The sequence below is a fragment of the Rhinoraja longicauda genome, chromosome 19 (assembly GCF_053455715.1).
Source record: "Rhinoraja longicauda isolate Sanriku21f chromosome 19, sRhiLon1.1, whole genome shotgun sequence".
NCBI classification, from domain to species: Eukaryota; Metazoa; Chordata; class Chondrichthyes; order Rajiformes; family Arhynchobatidae; genus Rhinoraja; species Rhinoraja longicauda.
In genome coordinates, this window is record NC_135971.1 from 27,349,187 (window position 1) to 27,367,912 (window position 18,726).

At 49.0% G+C, this 18,726-nt stretch overlaps 1 protein-coding gene across 1 annotated transcript in view; it reads right to left on the reverse strand.

Moving 5' to 3' along the window:
- Window positions 1-18,726, reverse strand: part of LOC144602743 (uncharacterized) — an 85,326-nt gene that overhangs the window by 54,726 nt on the left and 11,874 nt on the right. Inside the window, exons 7-13 of the mRNA XM_078415881.1 lie at window positions 17,341-17,448; window positions 14,236-14,289; window positions 12,633-12,686; window positions 12,364-12,471; window positions 6,429-6,482; window positions 6,196-6,249; window positions 6,047-6,100 (exon numbers count right to left, since the gene is read on the reverse strand). Coding sequence (XP_078272007.1) covers window positions 6,047-6,100; window positions 6,196-6,249; window positions 6,429-6,482; window positions 12,364-12,471; window positions 12,633-12,686; window positions 14,236-14,289; window positions 17,341-17,448 — 486 coding nt within the window. The remainder of the gene's footprint in view (window positions 1-6,046; window positions 6,101-6,195; window positions 6,250-6,428; window positions 6,483-12,363; window positions 12,472-12,632; window positions 12,687-14,235; window positions 14,290-17,340; window positions 17,449-18,726) is intronic.

Consider the following 18,726-nt stretch of genomic DNA (forward strand, 5'->3'; position numbering starts at 1 on the left):
AAACTCGAGCTCCAAGTCACTGAGACACTGCTCCGAGACCCCAGCCTCGTGAGACCCAAAGCCCGGCTTTGTGTAGTGTAGTGTAGTGTTGTGTCGTGCAGTGTGTAGTGTAGTCTAGTGCAGTGTAGTGCGGTGTAGTGTGCAGTGCAGTGTAATGCGGTGTAGTGCAGTGCAGTGCAGTGCAGTGTAGTGTGGTGTCATGTAATGTGCTGTAGTATGGTGTAGTGTAGTGTAGTGTCGTGTAATGTGCTGTAGTGTAATGTAGTGCAGTGCAGTGTAGTGTAGTGTAATGTAGTGCAGTGTAGTGTGGTGCAGTGTAGTGCAGTGTAGTGGGTGGTGTGGTGTGGTGTAGTGTAGTGCAGTGTAGTGCAGTGTAGTGACGTGTAGTGTAGTGTAGTGTAGTGTAGTGTAGTGTAGTGTAGTGTAGTGTAGTGTAGTGTGGTGTAGTGTGTAGTGTAGTGTGGTGTGGTGTAGTGTAGTGTAGTGTGTAGTGTAGTGCAGTGTAGTGTAGTGTAGTGTGGTGTAGTGTAGTGTGGTGTAGTGTAGTGTAGTGTAGTGTAGTGTAGTGTAGTGTAGTGTAGTGTAGTGTAGTGTAGTGTGGTGTAGTGTGTAGTGTAGTGTGGTGTGGTGTAGTGTAGTGTAGTGTGTAGTGTAGTGTAGTGTAGTGTAGTGTAGTGTGGTGTAGAGTAGTGTAGTGTGGTGTAGTGTAGTGTAGTGTAGTGTAGTGTAGTGTAGTGTAGTGTAGTGTAGTGTAGTGTGGTGTAGTGTAGTGTGGTGTAGTGTAGTGTAGTGTAGTGTAGTGTAGTGTGGTGTAGTATAGTGTAGTGTAGTGTGGTGTAGTGTGGTGTAGTGTGGTGTGGTGTGGTGTAGTGTGGTGTAGTGTGGTGTAGTGTGGTGTAGTGTGGTGTAGTGTAGTGTAGTGTAGTGTAGTGTGGTGTAGTGTAGTGTAGTGTAGTGTGGTGTAGTGTGGTGTAGTGTAGTAGTGTAGTGTAGTGTGGTGTAGTGTGGTGTAGTGTAGTGTAGTGTGGTGTAGTGTAGTGTAGTGTAGTGTAGTGTAGTGTAGTGTAGTGTGGTGTAGTGTAGTGTAGTAGTGTAGTGTAGTGTAGTGTAGTGTAGTGTGGTGTAGTGTAGTGTAGTGTAGTGTGGTGTAGTGTAGTGTGGTGTAGTGTAGTGTAGTGTAGTGTGGTGTGGTGTAGTGTAGTGTAGTGTAGTGTAGTGTAGTGTAGTGTAGTGTAGTGTGGTGTAGTGTAGTGTAGTGTAGTGTGGTGTAGTGTGTAGTGTAGTGTGGTGTAGTGTGTAGTATAGTGTGCAGTGTAGTGTAGTGTAGTGTAGTGTGGTGTAGTGTAGTGTAGTGTAGTGTAGTGTAGTGTAGTGTAGTGTAGTGTAGTGTAGTGTAGTGTAGTGTAGTGTAGTGTGGTGTAGTGTAGTGTAGTGTAGTGTGGTGTAGTGTGTAGTGTAGTGTGGTGTAGTGTGTAGTATAGTGTGCAGTGTAGTGTAGTGTAGTGTAGTGTAGTGTAGTGTGGTGTAGTGTGTAGTGTAGTGTGGTGTGGTGTAGTGTAGTGTAGTGTAGTGTGTAGTGTAGTGTAGTGTAGTGTAGTGTAGTGTAGTGTAGTGTAGTGTAGTGTAGTGTAGTGTAGTGTAGTGTAGTGTAGTGTGGTGTAGTGTGTGGTGTAGTGTGGTGTGGTGTAGTGTAGTGTAGTGTGTAGTGTAGTGTAGTGTAGTGTAGTGTAGTGTAGTGGAGTGTAGTGTAGTGTAGTGTGGTGTAGTGTAGTGTAGTGTAGTGTGGTGTAGTGTGTAGTGTAGTGTGGTGTAGTGTGTAGTATAGTGTGCAGTGTAGTGTAGTGTAGTGTAGTGTAGTGTGGTGTAGTGTGTAGTGTAGTGTGCAGTGTAGTGTAGTGTAGTGTAGTGTAGTGTAGTGTAGTGTAGTGTGGTGTAGTGTGGTGTAGTGTAGTGGAGTGTAGTGTAGTGTAGTGTGGTGTAGTGTAGTGTAGTGTAGTGTAGTGTAGTGTAGTGTAGTGTGGTGTAGTGTGTAGTGTAGTGTGGTGTGGTGTAGTGTAGTGTAGTGTAGTGTGTAGTGTAGTGTAGTGTAGTGTAGTGTAGTGTAGTGTAGTGTAGTGTAGTGTAGTGTAGTGTAGTGTAGTGTAGTGTGGTGTAGTGTGTGGTGTAGTGTGGTGTGGTGTAGTGTAGTGTAGTGTGTAGTGTAGTGTAGTGTAGTGTAGTGTAGTGTAGTGGAGTGTAGTGTAGTGTAGTGTGGTGTAGTGTAGTGTAGTGTAGTGTGGTGTAGTGTGTAGTGTAGTGTGGTGTAGTGTGTAGTATAGTGTGCAGTGTAGTGTAGTGTAGTGTAGTGTAGTGTAGTGTGGTGTAGTGTGTAGTGTAGTGTGCAGTGTAGTGTAGTGTAGTGTAGTGTAGTGTAGTGTAGTGTGGTGTAGTGTGGTGTAGTGTAGTGGAGTGTAGTGTAGTGTAGTGTGGTGTAGTGTAGTGTAGTGTAGTGTGGTGTAGTGTGTAGTGTAGTGTGGTGTAGTGTGTAGTATAGTGTGCAGTGTAGTGTGGTGTAGTGTAGTGTAGTGTAGTGTGGTGTAGTGTGTAGTGTAGTGTGGTGTGGTGTAGTGTAGTATAGTGTAGTGTGTAGTGTAGTGTAGTGTAGTGTAGTGTAGTGTAGTGTAGTGTAGTGTAGTGTAGTGTAGTGTAGTGTAGTGTGGTGTAGTGTGTGGTGTAGTGTGGTGTGGTGTAGTGTAGTGTAGTGTAGTGTGTAGTGTAGTGTAGTGTAGTGTAGTGTAGTGTAGTGTAGTGGAGTGTAGTGTAGTGTAGTGTGGTGTAGTGTAATGTAGTGTAGTGTGGTGTAGTGTGGTGCAGTGTAGTGTAGTGTAGTGTAGTGTGGTGTAGTGTGTAGTATAGTGTGCAGTGTAGTGTAGTGTAGTGTAGTGTAGTGTAGTGTAGTGTAGTGTAGTGTGGTGCAGTATAGTGTGGTGCAGTGTAGTGCAGTGTAGTGTGGTGTAGTGTGGTGTAGTGTGTAGTGTAGTGTGTAGTGCAGTGTACTGTGGTGTGGTGTAGTGTAGTGCAGTGCAGTGTAGTGTAGTGTAGTGTAGTGTGGTGTAGTGCAGTGCAGTGTAGTGTAGTGCAGTGTAGTGTAGTGTAGTGTGGTGTAGTGTAGTGTGGTGTAGTGTCGTGTGGTGTAGTGCAGTGTAGTGCAGTGTAGTGTAGTGTAGTGCAGTGTAGTGTAGTGTAGTGCAGTGTAGTGTCGTGTAGTGTAGTGTGGTGTAATGTAGTGTGGTGTAGTGTAGTGTAGTGTAGTGTGGTGTAGTGTAGTGTGGTGTAATGCAGTGTAGTGTAGTATAGTGTGTAGTGCAGTGCAGTGTAGTGTACTGTAGTGTAGTGTAGTGTAGTGTAGTGCAGTGCAGTGCAGTGTAGTGTAGTGTAGTGCAGTGCAGTGCAGTGTAGTGTAGTGCAGTGTAGTATAGTGTGTAGTGTAGTGTGGTGTAGTGTAGTGTAGTGTAGTGTAGTGTGGTGTGGTGTAGTGTAGTGTAGGGTAGTGTAGTGTAGTGTAGTGTGGTGTAGTGTAGTGTAGTGTAGGGTAGTGTAGTGTAGTGTAGTGTAGTGTAGTGTAGTGTGGTGTAGTGTAGTGTAGTGTAGTGTGGTGTAGTGTAGTGCAGTGTAGTGTAGTGTAGCGCAGTGTAGTGTAGTGTAGTGTAGTGTAGAGTGGTGTAGTGTGGTGTAGTGTAGTGTAGTGTAGTGTAGTGTGGTGTAGTGCAGTGCAGTGCAGTGTAGTGTAGTGTAGTGCAGTGCAGTGTAGTGTAGTGTAGTGCAGTGTGGTGTAGTGTAGTGTAGTGTAGTGTAGTGTAGTGTGGTGTAGTGTAGTGTAGGGTAGTGTAGTGTAGTGTAGTGTGGTGTAGTGTAGTGTAGTGTAGGGTAGTGTAGTGTAGTGTAGTGTAGTGTAGTGTAGTGTGGTGTAGTGTAGTGTAGTGTAGTGTAGTGTAGTGTAGTGTAGTATAGTGTAGTGTAGTGTACTGTAATGTAGTGTAGTACAGTACAGTATAGTGTCGTTTAGTTTAATTAAATTGAGTTTAGTGTGGTTTAGTTTAATTTCATTTCTTTTAGTTGGGTTTAGTTTAATTTCGTGATACAGCACAGAAACAGGCCCATTTACCACTGAGTCTGTACACTAACACTATCCTACACACACTGGGAACAATTTACAATTTTACCAAAGCCAATTAGCCTACAAAGCCATTCGTCTTTAGAGCGTGGGAGCAAACCGGAGCACCCGGAGAAAACCCACGCAGGTCATGGGGAGAATGCACAAACTCCGTGCAGACAGCACACATAGTCTGGATCAAACCCGGGTCTCTGGCACTGTCAGGCAGCAGCTCTACCCGCTGCGCCACCGTGCCTCTCTTGGCATAGAATCATAGAATCATAGAGTCCTACAGCACAGAAAGAGGCCCTTCGGCCCATCGTGTCCGTGCCGCCCGTTACCAAACACAGTCTAATTTTAATCCCATTTTCCCGCATTTGGACCGTAGCCCTGAATGTTGTAGCATTTCAAGTGCCCATCCAAATGCCTCTTAAACGTTGTGAGTGTTCCCGCCTCCACCACCACCCCAGGCAGTGAGTTCCAGACTCCAACCACCATCTGGGTGAAAAAGTTCTTTCTCACATCCCCCCGAAACCTCCCTCCCCTTACCCTGTATCTATGTCCCCTCGTTGTTGAACCTTCCACCAGTGGAAGAAGTTCCCCGCCATCTACCTTATCTATGCCCCTCATGATCTTGTACACCTCGATCATGTCCCCTCTCAGCCTTCTCTGCTCCAGGGAAAACAACCCCAGTCTGCCCAGTCTCTCCTTGAGGAACGATTCTTCCTCTCAAGAGTTTGACGGTCTTTGGAATTCTATGACAAGGAGAGCAGTGAGGGGGTGGAGGAGGGGGGGAGGGGTGGGAGGGGAGGGGGAGGGGGGGGAGGGGAGGGGGGATGTGGGGCAGGGTAGGCCTATGGGTACGTTAAGTCTCAGAGAGGTGGGTTTCCAATCAGTGAGGGAATCTATGGATAGGCTGGGCGAGTGATGGGAGATCAGTCATGTCCCTAATGAATGGTGGAGCAAGAGATTGGGGGAGAATGGCCTTCTCCTGTTCCTACTTATTGTCTAAGTTGAATACCATCCATGGCTTGGCATTTCACACCGCTTCCACCCAGCACCAGTGGTCTCAGTTCCATCCCGTCCTCTGACTGGTTAGCACGGAGGAATAAAAGCTTTCCACAAGGTTGGCGGTGGAGGCAGGTACGATGATGATGTTTGAAGAGGCTTTTAGATCGGCACATGGACATGCAGGGAATGGGGGAATGTGGATCAGGTGCAGGAAAAGGAGATCGGTTATCTTGACATCATGTTTGGCATGGAGTCATAGTCATACAATGTGGAAACAGGCCCTTCGGCCCATCTTGCCCACACCGGCCAACATGTCCCAGCCACACTAGTCCCACTTGCCCACGTTTGGCCCACATCCCTCCAAACCTGTCCTAATCATGTACCCGTCTAACAGTATCTTAAACATTGGAATAGTCCCAGCCTCAACTACCTCATCTGGCAGCTTGTTCCATACACCCACCACCCTTTGTGTGAGAAAGTTACCCCTCAGATTCCTATTAAATCTTCCTCCCTTAACCTTAAATCTATGTCCTCTGGTCCTCGATTCCCCTACACTGTGGCAAGAGACTCTTTGCATCTCCCCAATCCATTCCTCTCGTGATTTTATGCACAATTTATACGTTTTAATTATGCTCATATGTCCTCTGGTCCTCGATTCGCTCACTCTGGGCAAGAGCCTCTACCTGATCTATTCCTTTCATGATTTTGTACACCTCCATAAGATCACCCCTCAACCTCCTGCGCTCCAAGGAATAGAGTCCCTGCCTGCTCAACCTCCCTCTGGACTTTGTGGGCAAGTTGGGCTGAAGGGCCTGTTGCTGTGCTGTACGGTTTGATGGTCTATGTCTACAAGTGAGAACGTTGGTCTGTGCCATCACTGAACTCCGTTTGCTGATAGCTCACCTTCTCGCCGATGGACCCCGGGTTTCCGACCCCCCCAGGACCACCTTGGGGACCCTGCAAGAGAAAACATGGGAAGCATGAGTTTGGGGGGTGGGGGGTTGAGGGAGTGGCAAGTTCAATTGAAGATAATGAAGAGAAGCTGAGCTCACGTCTGCTCCTGATGGACCGGCTGGACCTCTCGGTCCTGGAGGACCTGGTGGACCCTGTGAAGAAGAAGAAGAAGAAAGAGAAGTCAATGGACAATCACTCAGGGCAGTGCGCTCGAAGGTTAGCAGGGCATCTAAAGCCCGTACCTTCAACATAACCGATGCTCTGACCACATGGTGTTTGACAGTGGGGGTCAGATCCCAAATCTCACCAGTGCGGCAACGAAGATACTCACCATGGGGCCGACGTCACCCGTTTCACCCTTCTCCCCTGATGGTCCAGGCATTCCCTGCAACACAAAGCACGCATTGACTATGGCTGACAGATGCATCACGGAGACAGGCCCTTCGGCCCACCATGTCCACGCCGACCCATTCGCAATAGTTCTACGTTATCCCACTTTTATCATCCACTCCCTACACACTAGACGTAATTTACAGAGGGCCAATTAACACACAAAAACCCCACGCGTCCTTGGGAGTGTGGGAGGAAACCGGAGCACCCGGAGGAAACCCTCGCGGGTCACGGGGAGAACGTTCAAACTGTTCACAGGCAGCACCCGAGGTCAGGATCGAACCCAGGTCTCTGGCGCCGTGAGGCAGCTGATGTGCCAACTGCACCATTGTGTCAACCAACACACTCCCTACCCACAAGGAGCAATTGTACACAGGCCTCGTCAGCTACAAACCGTATCAGCTTACAACATAATGGTACTAATATTAAATTTGCCAATTCTAGGTAACTGACCTAAAAGCACAATTCCTGCCCTGCCTTCTCCCCCTGCTCCTCCCTCCCAATCCTTCCTCATGCTCAACCTGGACTCACACATTTTCCTCTCCTTCCTCTGATATTCCTTCCTCTGGCTTCACAATTCTCACCTCTTCCATCCTTATCTCTCACACCTTTTGTCTTTTCATCTCTGTCCAACTCTCTGCCCATCAACAACCTGTATCCACCTATCACTCGCCAGGCTTTGTACTGCCCCAGCTTTCGTCCCTCCACACCAAACCCAACCACAGTAGGTCTGCAGGAGGGTGCCGAGCGAAACGTCACCTATCCATGTTCTCCACAGATGCTGCCTGACCTGCTGAGTTAATCCAGCACTCTGTGAAACGTCACCTATCCATGTTCTCCACAGATGCTGCCTGTCCCGCTGAGTTACTCCAGCACTCTGTGAAACGTCACCTATCCATGTTCTCCAGAGATGCTGCCTGACCCGCTGAGTTACTCCAGCACTCTGTGAAACGTCACCTATCCATGTTCCCCACAGATGCTGCCTGACCCGCTGAGTTACTCCAGCACTCTGTGAAACGTCACCTATCCATGTTCTCCACAGATGCTGCCTGACCCGCTGAGTTATTGCAGCACTTTGTGTCCAGAATTTTTACTTCAAGTTGCTAGCTTCCTGCAATGTTTATTCTCACAGGGGGCAGTGAATCTCTGGAATTCTCTGCACCCCCTCCCAGCCAGGGTGATGGAGGCCATATAGTCATAGAATGATACAGCATAGTCACGGCCCTTATGTTCCATCTCATCCACACTGATCCTATATGCTGGCATTGGGCCAGATAGAGTCATACAGTGATACAGTGTGGAAACAGGCCCTTCAGCCCAACTTGCCCACACTGGCCAACATGTCCCAGCCACACTAGTCATAGAGTGATACAGTGTGGAAGCAGGCCCTTCAGCCCAACTTACCCACACTGGCCAACATGTCCCAGCTACACTAGTCACAGAGTGATACAGTGTGGAAACAGGCCCTTCAGCCCAACTTGCCCATACCGGCCAACATGTCCCAGCTACACTAGTCACAGAGTGATACAGTGTGGAAACAGGCCCTTCGGCCCAACCTGCCCACACCAGCCAACATGTCCCAGCTGCACTAGTCCCACCTGCCTGCGTTTGGCCCATATCCCTCTAAGCTTGTCCTATCCATGTACCTCTCGAACTGTTTCTGAAACATTGGGATAGTCCCTGCCTCAACTACCTCCTCTGGCAGCTTGTTCCATGCACCCACCACCCTTTGTGTGAAGGGATGTATCATCAGAAGTAAATAGACACAGAATGCTGTAGTAGCTCAGCATCAGAAGCATTTGACTCCAAGGCTCGTAAGTCTAAACCTAATCAAATGGCATGCACCAATAGCCAGGACAAAACAGCCCAGTTAATTAGTGCCCTCTCCACCACCTTAGCACCCAGGCACGAAGTGAGTGGTAGATACTGCCCAGTCCATCATTGGTGCTGACCTCCCCACCATCGAAGGGAACTACAGGCAGCCAGCATCATCAGAGACCCACACCACCCTGACCACGCTCTCATCTCACTGCTACCATCGGGAAGAAGGTAGCATCTGTGGAGAACATGGATAGGTGACGTTTCACAGAGTGCTGGAGTAACTCAGCGGGTCAGGCAGCATCTGTGGAGAACATGGATAGGTGGCGTTTCACAGAGTGCTGGAGTAACTCAGCGGGTCAGGCAGCATCTGTGGAGAACATGGATAGGTGACGTTTCACAGAGTGCTGGAGTAACTCAGCGGGTCAGGCAGCATCTCTGGAGAACATGGATAGGTGACTTGGATAGATTAGGCGAGTGGGCAAATGCATGGCAGATGCAATATAATGTGGATAAATGTGAGGTTATCCACTTTGGCGGCAAGAACAGGAAAGCAGAGTATTACCTGAATGGTGACCGAATGGGAGAAGGGGAGATGCAACGTGACCTGGGTGTCATGGTGCACCAGTCATTGAAAGCAAGCGTGCTGGTGCAGCAGGCAGTGAAGAAAGCGAATGGTATGTTAGCATTCATAGCAAGAGGATTTGAGTATAGGAGCAGGGAGGTTCTGCTGCAGTTGTACAGAGCCTTGGTGAGACCGCACCTGGAGTATTGTGTACAGTTTTGGTCTCCTAATCTGAGGAAAGACATTCTTGCCTTAGAGGGAGTAAAGAGAAGGTTCGCTAGATTGATCCCTGGGATGGCAGGACTTTCATATGAAGAAAGACTGGATAGACTAGGCTTATACTCGCTGGAATTTAGAAGACTGAGGGGGGATCTTATAGAAACATATAAAATTCTTAAGGGGTTGGAGAGGCTAGATGCGGGAATATTGTTCCCGATGTTGGGGAAGTCCAGAACCAGGGGTCACAGCTTAAGGATAAGGGGGAAGTCTTTTAGGACCGAGATGAGAAAACATTTCTTCACAAAGAGAGTGGAGAGTCTGTGGAATTCTCTGCCACAGAAGGTAGTTGAGGCCAGTTCATTGGCTATATTTAAGAGGGAGTTAGATGTGGCCCTTGTGGCTAAAGGGATCAGGGGGTATGGAGAGAAGGCAGGTGCAGGTTACTGAGCTGGATGATCAGCCATGATCATATTGAATGGCGGTGCAGGCTCAAAGGGCCGAATGGCCTACTTCTGCACATATTTTCTATGTTTCTATGTTTCTATGTTTCTATGTACAGGTTACTGAGCTGGATGATCAGCCATGATCATATTCAATGGCAGTGCAGGCTCGAAGGGCCGAATGGCCTACTCCTGCACCTATTTTTTTCTATGTGCATGTTGACCATCACGTTGACCTACTAATTCCACTAGCCTGCATTAATTCCGAATCCCTCTGCCCCTACTCATTCAAGTTGCTGTCCCGATGCCTCTCAGATGTTGTTACTCTTCCTGCTGTACTCTAGTTTTAGAATTCTCTGCCCAGAGGATAAGCCTGCGTTTGTTTGATCGTTTGTTCCGGTTCAGGCGCTGTGCACACGGCAGCCAGCCAACTCGCTTGTCTTTTTCTTTTGTTTTCACTTTTAATTTAATTGTAATTTCAAGTTTGCGTTGTTTGTGTGTTGTGACTGTTTGCAGAGCAATTTCCCTCCAGGGATGAATAAAGTTCTATCATATCCTACCGTATCGTATCAATAGACAATAGACAATAGGTGCAGGAGGAGGCCATTCGGCCCTTCGAGCCTGTACGCACCGTCATTCAATGTGATCATGGCTGATCATTCTCAATCAGTACCCCGTTCCTGCCTTCTCCCCATACCCCCTGACTCCGCTATCCTTAAGAGCTCTATCCAGCTCTCTCTTGAATGTATTCAGAGAATTGGCCTCCACTGCCCTCTGAGGCAGAGAATTCCACAGATTCACAACTCTCTGGGTTGAGGAAAAAGTTTTTCCTCATCTCCGAGCTAAATGGCCTACCCCTTATTCTTAAACTGTGGCCCCTTGTTCTGGACTCCCCCAACATTGGGAACACGTTTCCTGCCTCTAATGTGTCCAACCCCTTAATAATCTTATACGTTTCGATAAGATCCCCTATCATCCTTCTAAATTCCAGTGGATACAAGCCTAATCGTACCGCCTCCTCTGGCAGCTCATTCCAGCCGACAGCTATTCTATGTGTGAAATATTTACCCCTTCGTTTCTCCTCCCTGACACCTTGCAGCACAGTCCCAGGCTGCTGGATGAAGTAGATTAGTTGGTAGGTAGCAACAAGGAACAGCGGATGGTGGTATAACAAGGAAAGACACAAAGTGCTGGAGTAATTCAGCTTAGTTGGGCAGCATCCATGGAGATCATGGATAAATGACCTTCCGGGTCCAACTTTTCAGGTGGGGTCCAGTCTGAAGAATGTTTTCAACCCAAACGTCACTTATCCATGTCATTCATGGATAAGTTTATGTGATAGGAGTAGAATTAGGCCATTTGGCCCACCTGGCAGTCACTCTGTGAAATTAGTTGTTTTCAATTACAAAGTTCTTTCTTAAAAGCTAAAAATGTATTTTTGTCACTGCAAGCTAAAAATACTGAAGGCTTGTTACATTGTTTAACAGAGTTAAGTGTTGACCAAAGCGATTGCTTGTCAATTCCAAAGACTTGTCAATTCCAATGCCTTGTCAATTTCAATGCCTTGTCCATTTCAATGCCTTGTCCATTTCAATGCCTTGTCCATTTCAATGCCTTGTCAATTTCAATACCTTGTCAATTTCAATTCCTCGACAATTTCAATGCCTTGTCAATTTCAATTCCTTTTCAATTTCAATGCCTTGCCAATTTCAATCCCTTGTCAATGTGACAATTTCAAACCCTTGTGAATTTCAATGTGTTGTCAATTTCAATGCCATGTCAATTTCAATGCCATGTCAATTTCAATGCCCTGTCAATTCCAACACCTTCTCAATTTCTACGCCTTGTCAATTTCAATGCCTTGCCAATTTCAATCCCTTGTCAATGTGACAATTTCAAACCCTTGTCAATTTAAATACCTTGTCAATTTCAATCCCGTGACAATTTCAATGCCTTGTCAATTTCAATGCCTTGTCAATTTCAATCCCTTGTCAATTTCTATGCCTTGTTAATTTCAATGCCTTGCCAATTCCAATGCCTGGACAATTTCAATAGCCTCCGCAGTGTAATTAACAGCCTATACTCTTACTATAACCAAAAGAGGTTTACTGTATTTACATTTGGCATATCTGATCTGTGTGGAGAGCATGCAAATCAAAACTTTTCACTGCACCTCGGTACATGTGACAATAATAAATCTAACCCTTAAATAAAAGAACTGACCATCAGACAGAGGACAGACACTGCAAGTTATGGGTTCAACACTCAATCCACCTTTTCCCATCTAACATCTAGGTATTTTGCCTTCAGGAAGACTCACTTACTTCCTCACAGTCCTTATCAACCTTTTCCCTCCCCAGAGGGTCTCCGATCCCACTCCCCCTTCCCAGCTTTGCCGGTACATCCGTTTCCCTTCCAAATCTGACACGAGTCAGGGGTTATGGGGAGAAGGCAGGAGAATGGGGTAGAGAGGGAAAGAGATCGGCCATGGTTGAATGGCAGAGAAGACTTGATGGGCCGAATGGCCTAATTCTGTTCCTATCACTTATGGACTGTGAACATTTCTTCATTTTGTCTTTGGAGTACATCCTGTCTCCTCTCCTGCACCACCCAGTCGCTATCTCACCTCCCCAATCTCCTGTTTAGAGTCTTGCTCCAATTTAGCTCTGGGTCCTCACCCAGTCTGCCCTCGTCAAACCCACCTCCTCCACCAACTCAGCATAGATCCCCATCGCAATCCAACTTCACCACATTCCCACTCCCGTCACCCCGGCCCCGGGAGCGCCGGCGTCGAGGATCGCCGGCCGTAGACCGCGCAGGTCGGACACACTCACCTGCAGGCCAATTGGACCAGGTGAACCCGGGAAGCCTCGTGGACCTTCATCTCCCTTCTGCCCAAAGTGACCTTGTTGGCCTCTGGCTCCGGTTTCACCGTCTGCCCCCTGTGGAAAGACCACAAGCAACGGTGAGGCGACGTTCAATGCTGGAACCCAGTTATCACCCCCTACCCCGCCAGCTCGGAAATCCCTCCCAACTCGGCACAGTGGACAGGCGAGCGAAGGGGGAGATTGTGTCGTGCGGACTCCACGGAGACAATACTTACACCGGGACCGGGTTGGCCAACAGGACCGATGGGACCAGGAGGTCCAGGCGGACCCTGCAGAGGATCACAAAAACACAAAACCGTCACGACCAAACAAATAACTTCAACACTGAGAGCACAAACTTCAACAACGGTGGCGCAGCGGTAGAGTTGCAGCGCCGGAGACCCGGGTTCCATCCCGGCTGCGGGCGCCGCCTGTACGGAGTTTGTACGTTCTCCCCGTGACCTGCGTGGGTTTTCTCCGAGATCTTCGGTTTCCTCCCACACTCCAAAGACGTACAGGTACGTAGGTTAATTGGGTTGGTAAATGTTTTTTAAAAATTGTCCCTAGTGGGTGTAGGATAGTGTTAATGTGCAGGGATCGCCAGTCAGCGCGGATCAGGAGGGCCAAAAGGGCCTATTTCCGCGTTGTATCTCTAAACTAATCACAGCCACCTAAGTATCTCGCCCATTATGCACATTGACATTTCTTTTATCCAAGACCCAGTTTTCCATTTTTTGTTGATATAATTTCATTTAGATCGACTGTTATTGGGTCGTACAGCATGGGAACAGGCCCTGCGGCCCAACTTTCCCACACCAACCAACATGTCCCATCTGCACTAGTCCCACCTGCCCGCGTTTGGCCCACATCCCTCCAAACCTGATCTATCCATGCTTTTTAAACGTTGCGACAGTCCCTGCCTCAACTACCTCCTCCGGCAGCTCGCAGCTGGAGTTTGCCCGTTCTCCCTGTGACCGCGCGGGTTTGCCCCGGGTGCTCCGGTTCCCTCCTTCATCCCAAAGATGAGCAGGGTTTGGAGGCTAATTGGCCGCTAGAAATTGCCCTGAATGTCCAGGCTTGTGGTAGAATCTGGGGGGAGTTGATGGTTGGCCCAGACTTGGCGGGCCGAAGCACTTCTGTGTCTGCGCTGTATGACTTTACGTTAATGACAATAGAGTCATAGAGTGATACAGTGTGGAAACAGGCCCTTCAGCACGACTTGCCCACACCGGCCAACATGTCCCATCTACACTAGTCATAGAATGATACAGTGTGGAAACAGGCCCTACGGCACAACTTGCCCACACCGGCCAACATGTCCCAGCTACACTAGTACCACCTGCCCACGTTTGGTCCACATCCCTCCAAACCTGTCATATCCACGTACCTGTCTAACTGTTTCTTAAACGTTGGGATAGTCCCTGCCTCAACTACCTCCTCTGGCAGCTTGTTCCATACACCCACCACCCTTTGTGTGAATTCTCAGATTCCCATTAAATCTTTTCCCCTTCACCTTAAACCTGTGTCCTCTGGTCCTCGATTCCCCTACACTGATCAAGGGACTCTGTGCATCTACCCGATCTATTCTTCTCATGATTTTATGCACCTCTATAAGATCACCCCTCATCCTCCTGCGCTCCAAGGAATAAAGTCCCAGCCTACTCAACCTCTCCCCACAGCTCAGTCCCTCTAACCCTGGCAAAATGCTTGTAAATCTTCTCTGCGCCCTTTCCAGTGACAATGGTTACAGTGTCCCATCTGCATCCAGTCCCACGGGTAGTTGATACTTGAAGTGACCGTCTGGGTAATGAAGTAGGGTTGAGATAGATAGATACTCACATGTTCACCTTTATCGCCCCTCCTTCCTTTGTGTCCTGATTCCCCGACTTCACCCTGAGAAAGAAGACAGAGACAAAGACGTCAGTTCCCAATGATGGTGGGAACAATCAACCCATCAGTTTTGCTCGGACATCAAGGTGTGTGAATACTCTGCTTTGGGTGGCACGGTGGCGCAGCGGTAGAGTTGCTGCCTTGCAGCGAATGCAGCGCCGGAGACCCGGGTTCGATCCCGACTACGGGTGCTGTCTGTACGGAGTTTGTACGTTCTCCCCGTGACCTGCGTGGGTTTTTGCTGAGATCTTTGGTTTCCTTCCACACTCCAAAGACGTACAGGTTTGTAGGTTAATTGGTTTAATAAATGTAAAAATTGTCCCTAGTGTGTGTGGGATAGTGTTAATGTGCAGGGATCGCTGGTCGGCGCAGACACGGTGGGCCGAAGGGCCTGTTTCCGCGCAGTATCTCTGAACTAAACTACACAACTGCAATCTCACAGGGCATTGTGTGCGATGTGTACAACTCTGCCCACAATGGAGGCCCGGCGGGGGGGGGGGGGCACTGTGAGGGAGGGGGGAGGACAATGAACAATGGAGGCCTGGAGTGGGGGGGCATTCTGAGGGAGGGGGGAGAACAATGGACAATGGAGGACCTGGCGTGGAGGGCCGCAGTGAGGGGGAAGACCAATGGACAATGGAGGCCTGGTGTGGGGGGGCATTCTGAGGGAGGGGGGAGAACAATGGACAATGGAGGACCTGGCGTGGAGGGACCACCAGGGGGATACAAAGGAGGACCTGGCGCAGATACTCTGTAACTTTGTCAGCGCCCTTCATGTGTGACTATTCGCATACCTTGGGGATGTAAGGTACGTTCTTTTATTCGGAGGCTGTGCTCTCTGGTCCTAGACTCTCCCAATAGTGGAAACGTCCTCTCCACATCCACTCTATCCAGGCCTTTCACTATGCGGTAAGTTTCACTGAGGTTCCCCCCACCTCACCCTTCTAAACTCCTGCGAGTACAGGCCCAGTGCCTTCAAACGCTCATCGTATGTTAACCCACTCATTCCTGTGATCATTCACCTCTGGATCCTCTCCAGTGCCAGCACATTTTTCCTCAGATTATGGGGCCCAGACTTGCTGACAATACTCCAAATGCAGTCTGACCAGCACCTCGTGAAGCCTCAGCATTACATCCCTGTTTTTGTATATTCAAGTCCTCCAGAAATAAATGTTTTTGTATATTCAAGTCCTCCTTCATCACATTTTGTCCTCGCTGGGCTGGGAGTGCAATGCCTATTCAGTTTCCCCAGGACTCTGGGCAAGGCTGGTTTCCACCAGGCAGCTCACAACCCAACCAGTGCCTGGTACTCTTCGCGGTTCACAGACTCGCCAGCCGCCTGCCACGTTTGCGGGCTGGAAGAGTATGTGTACCACGTGTACATGGAGTACGTGAGTCTGTGTTCCACGTGTACATGGAGTGTGTGAGTCTGTGTACCACGTGTACATGGAGTGAGTGAGTCTGTGTACCACGTGTACATGGAGTGTGTGAGTCTGTGTTCCACGTGTATATGGGGTGTGTGAGTTTGTGTACCACGTGTACATGGAGTGTGTGAGTCTGTGTTCCATGTGTACAAGGAGTGTGTGAGTCTGTGTACCACGTGTACATGGAGTGTGTGAGTCTGTGTACCACGTGTACATGGAGTGTGTGAGTCTGTGTACCACGTGTACATGGAGTGTGTGAGTCTGTGTACCACGTGTACATAGAGTATGTGAGTCTGTGTTCCACGTGTACACGGAGTGTGTGAGGTTGCAGCCCCTGTTTCAACATCTAAAGGGGCTGCTCCTTGCTTTTTGGCTGCACTTCTCACCCACCGCCCTCATATTTGGACCCCCTGTGCGTAGGGGAAAGGGTGGGGCCAAAGATGTCCTGGTTGGGTTGCTCCTGGGCCGGGCCAAGCTGGCCATCCGCGAGTCACGGCGCCAGGCGGTAGAGGGCTCTGCCCGAGCCGGCTGCCTACCCCTTTTCCGTCGTTACATCTGCGCCCGGGTGGTGTTCGAGAGGGACTACGTGCTGTCCACGGGCACCCTGGGGGGTTTCCGGGACCGTGGGGGGTGGAATGCATCGTGGACAAGATGTGTAAGATGGTTGTATAATAGTTCATTGCCGGTCTTGCATTATGGCGATGGGTTCTGTTTCGGTTTTATTGTATTGCATTATTATTTTAATATTTGAATAAATATTTCTGATTAATAAAAATTTAAAACGTGGCTGGAACCCTCTGCCTTGCACCCCATAAACTCAAGGCAACCCACCCCCAACGCACATCAGCAAGCAGACCCTGAACGTCTGAGGTGTTCTTAGCCTAACCTCCAGCCCAGTGTGGTGCCAGCACTAAACCGGGCAGACTCTACTCTACTATGAATGAGCCATCAGCCTCCTTCAATGCCCAAGGTGCCAGCCCATCGCCGAGTATACGATGCGATGCAATACGATACAACTCTATTGATCCCAGGAGGGAAATTGATCTGCCAACGGTCATAAAACACAAGATATATGAAACATGACATTAAAGTGATGTGTGGAAAGGTTTGGGGATGTGCAAGGATTGGGGAGGGGGGGGGGAGAGGTGGAGGGGAGTCAGTCTCAGTCTCAGTCTACCCCACGACAGAAGGGGGAGGAGTTGTACAGTTTGATAGCCACAGGGTAGAAGGATCTCCTGTGGCGTTCTGTGCTGCATCTTGGTGGGACCAGTCTGTTGCTGAAGGTGCTCCTCAGGTTGGCCAATGTGAGCTGTAATGTCCAGGATGCTCCGCAGTTTGACGAGCATCCTCCCCTCCAAGACCCCCTCCCGTGAACCCAACTCCGCCCCCAGGACGGAGCCAGCCTTCCTGATGAGTTCGTTGATCCGGTTGGCATCCGCGACCTTCGCCCTGCTGCCCCGGCACACGACCACGAAGAGCATCCTCCCGTACAGGACCACCAAGCACAGGATGGTTCTGCTACCACCAAGCACAGGATGGCCCTGTGTGCTCTGGAGCACTGGTGGGATCCTGGTGGAGATGTGGTCTTGGGGATTTGGGGGGGGGGGGGGAGCTCTGACGAGGGTCTTACCTTGTCACCGTCCTCACCGGGACCTCCGGGAGTCCCTGCGGCTCCAGGAAGACCAGCTGGGCCTTGGGAACCATCACGACCAGCGGGTCCGATCGGCCCCTTCTCGCCCTGTGAACAAACGGCAAAGATGACTCACAAACGTTGTAAAGCCTTAGTTTCATATTGGGAAGATGGGCAGAGAGAGTTTATTCTGCATCCCGCAATGTGGAGTTCCAGATCAGCTAGAGGAAGGACATCTTTGCTATTGAGGCAGTGCAGCATAGGTTCACCAGGTTAATCCCCGGGATGGCGGGACTGTCACATGAAGAAAGATTGGAAAGACTAGGCTTGTATTCACTGGAGTTTAGAAGGATGAGAGGGGATCTTATAGAGACCTATAAAATTATAAAAGGACTGGACAAGCTAGATGCAGGAAAAATGTTTCCAATGTTGGGGGAGTCCAGAACCAGGGGCCACACAATCCAAGAATAAAGGGGAGGCCATTTAAAACTGGGATGAGAAAAAACTTTTTCACCCAGAGAGTTGTGAATTTGTGGAATTCTCTGCCACAGAGGGCAGTGGAGGCCAAATCACTGGATGAATTTAAAAGAGAGTTGGATAGAGCTCTAGGGGCTAGTGGAATCAAGGGATATGGGGAGAAGGCAGGCACAGGTTACTGATTGTGGATGATCAGGCATGATCACAATGAATGGCGGTGCTGGCTCGAAGGGCCAAATGGCCTCCTCCTGCACCTATTTCCTATGTTTCTATGTTTAGTTTATTGTCACGTGTACCGAGGTACAGTGAAGAAACATTTTGTTGCGTGCAGGAATACCTTACATGATTACAATCGAGCCATTTACAGTGTATAGATACATGATAAGGGAATGACGTTTAGTGCAAGGTAAAGCTAGCAAAGTCCGATCAAGGATAGTCCGAGGGTCACCAATGAGGTAGATAGTAGTTCAGCACTGCTCTCTAGTTGTGGTAAGATGGTTCAGTTGCCTGAACACAGCTGGAGTTCTGACATTTACTGTTGCTCCCCTACTTTAACTCCCCTTTCGGTTCCCACACCATCTCTCTGTCGTGGATCTTCTCCATTGCCAGAGTGAGGCCACTGGAGGAACTGGGGGAACACGCCTCATAATTCCACTTGTGTAGCTTACAACCCATCGGATAGACACAAAGTGCCGGAGTAACTCAACGGGACAGGCAGCATCGCTGGAGAGAAGGAATCGGTGACGTTTCGCTTCGAGTCCCTTCTTCAGACTGAGTCAGGACAGAGGGAGATAGAGAGTGCATGAAGAGCAAGGTGTGAAAACAAGACAAAGGAGATGGAGATGAAGGAAACTAGAATAGATCATTGCTAGCTCAGAGAAGGTAACAACAAAGCAAACAGAGGTAAAA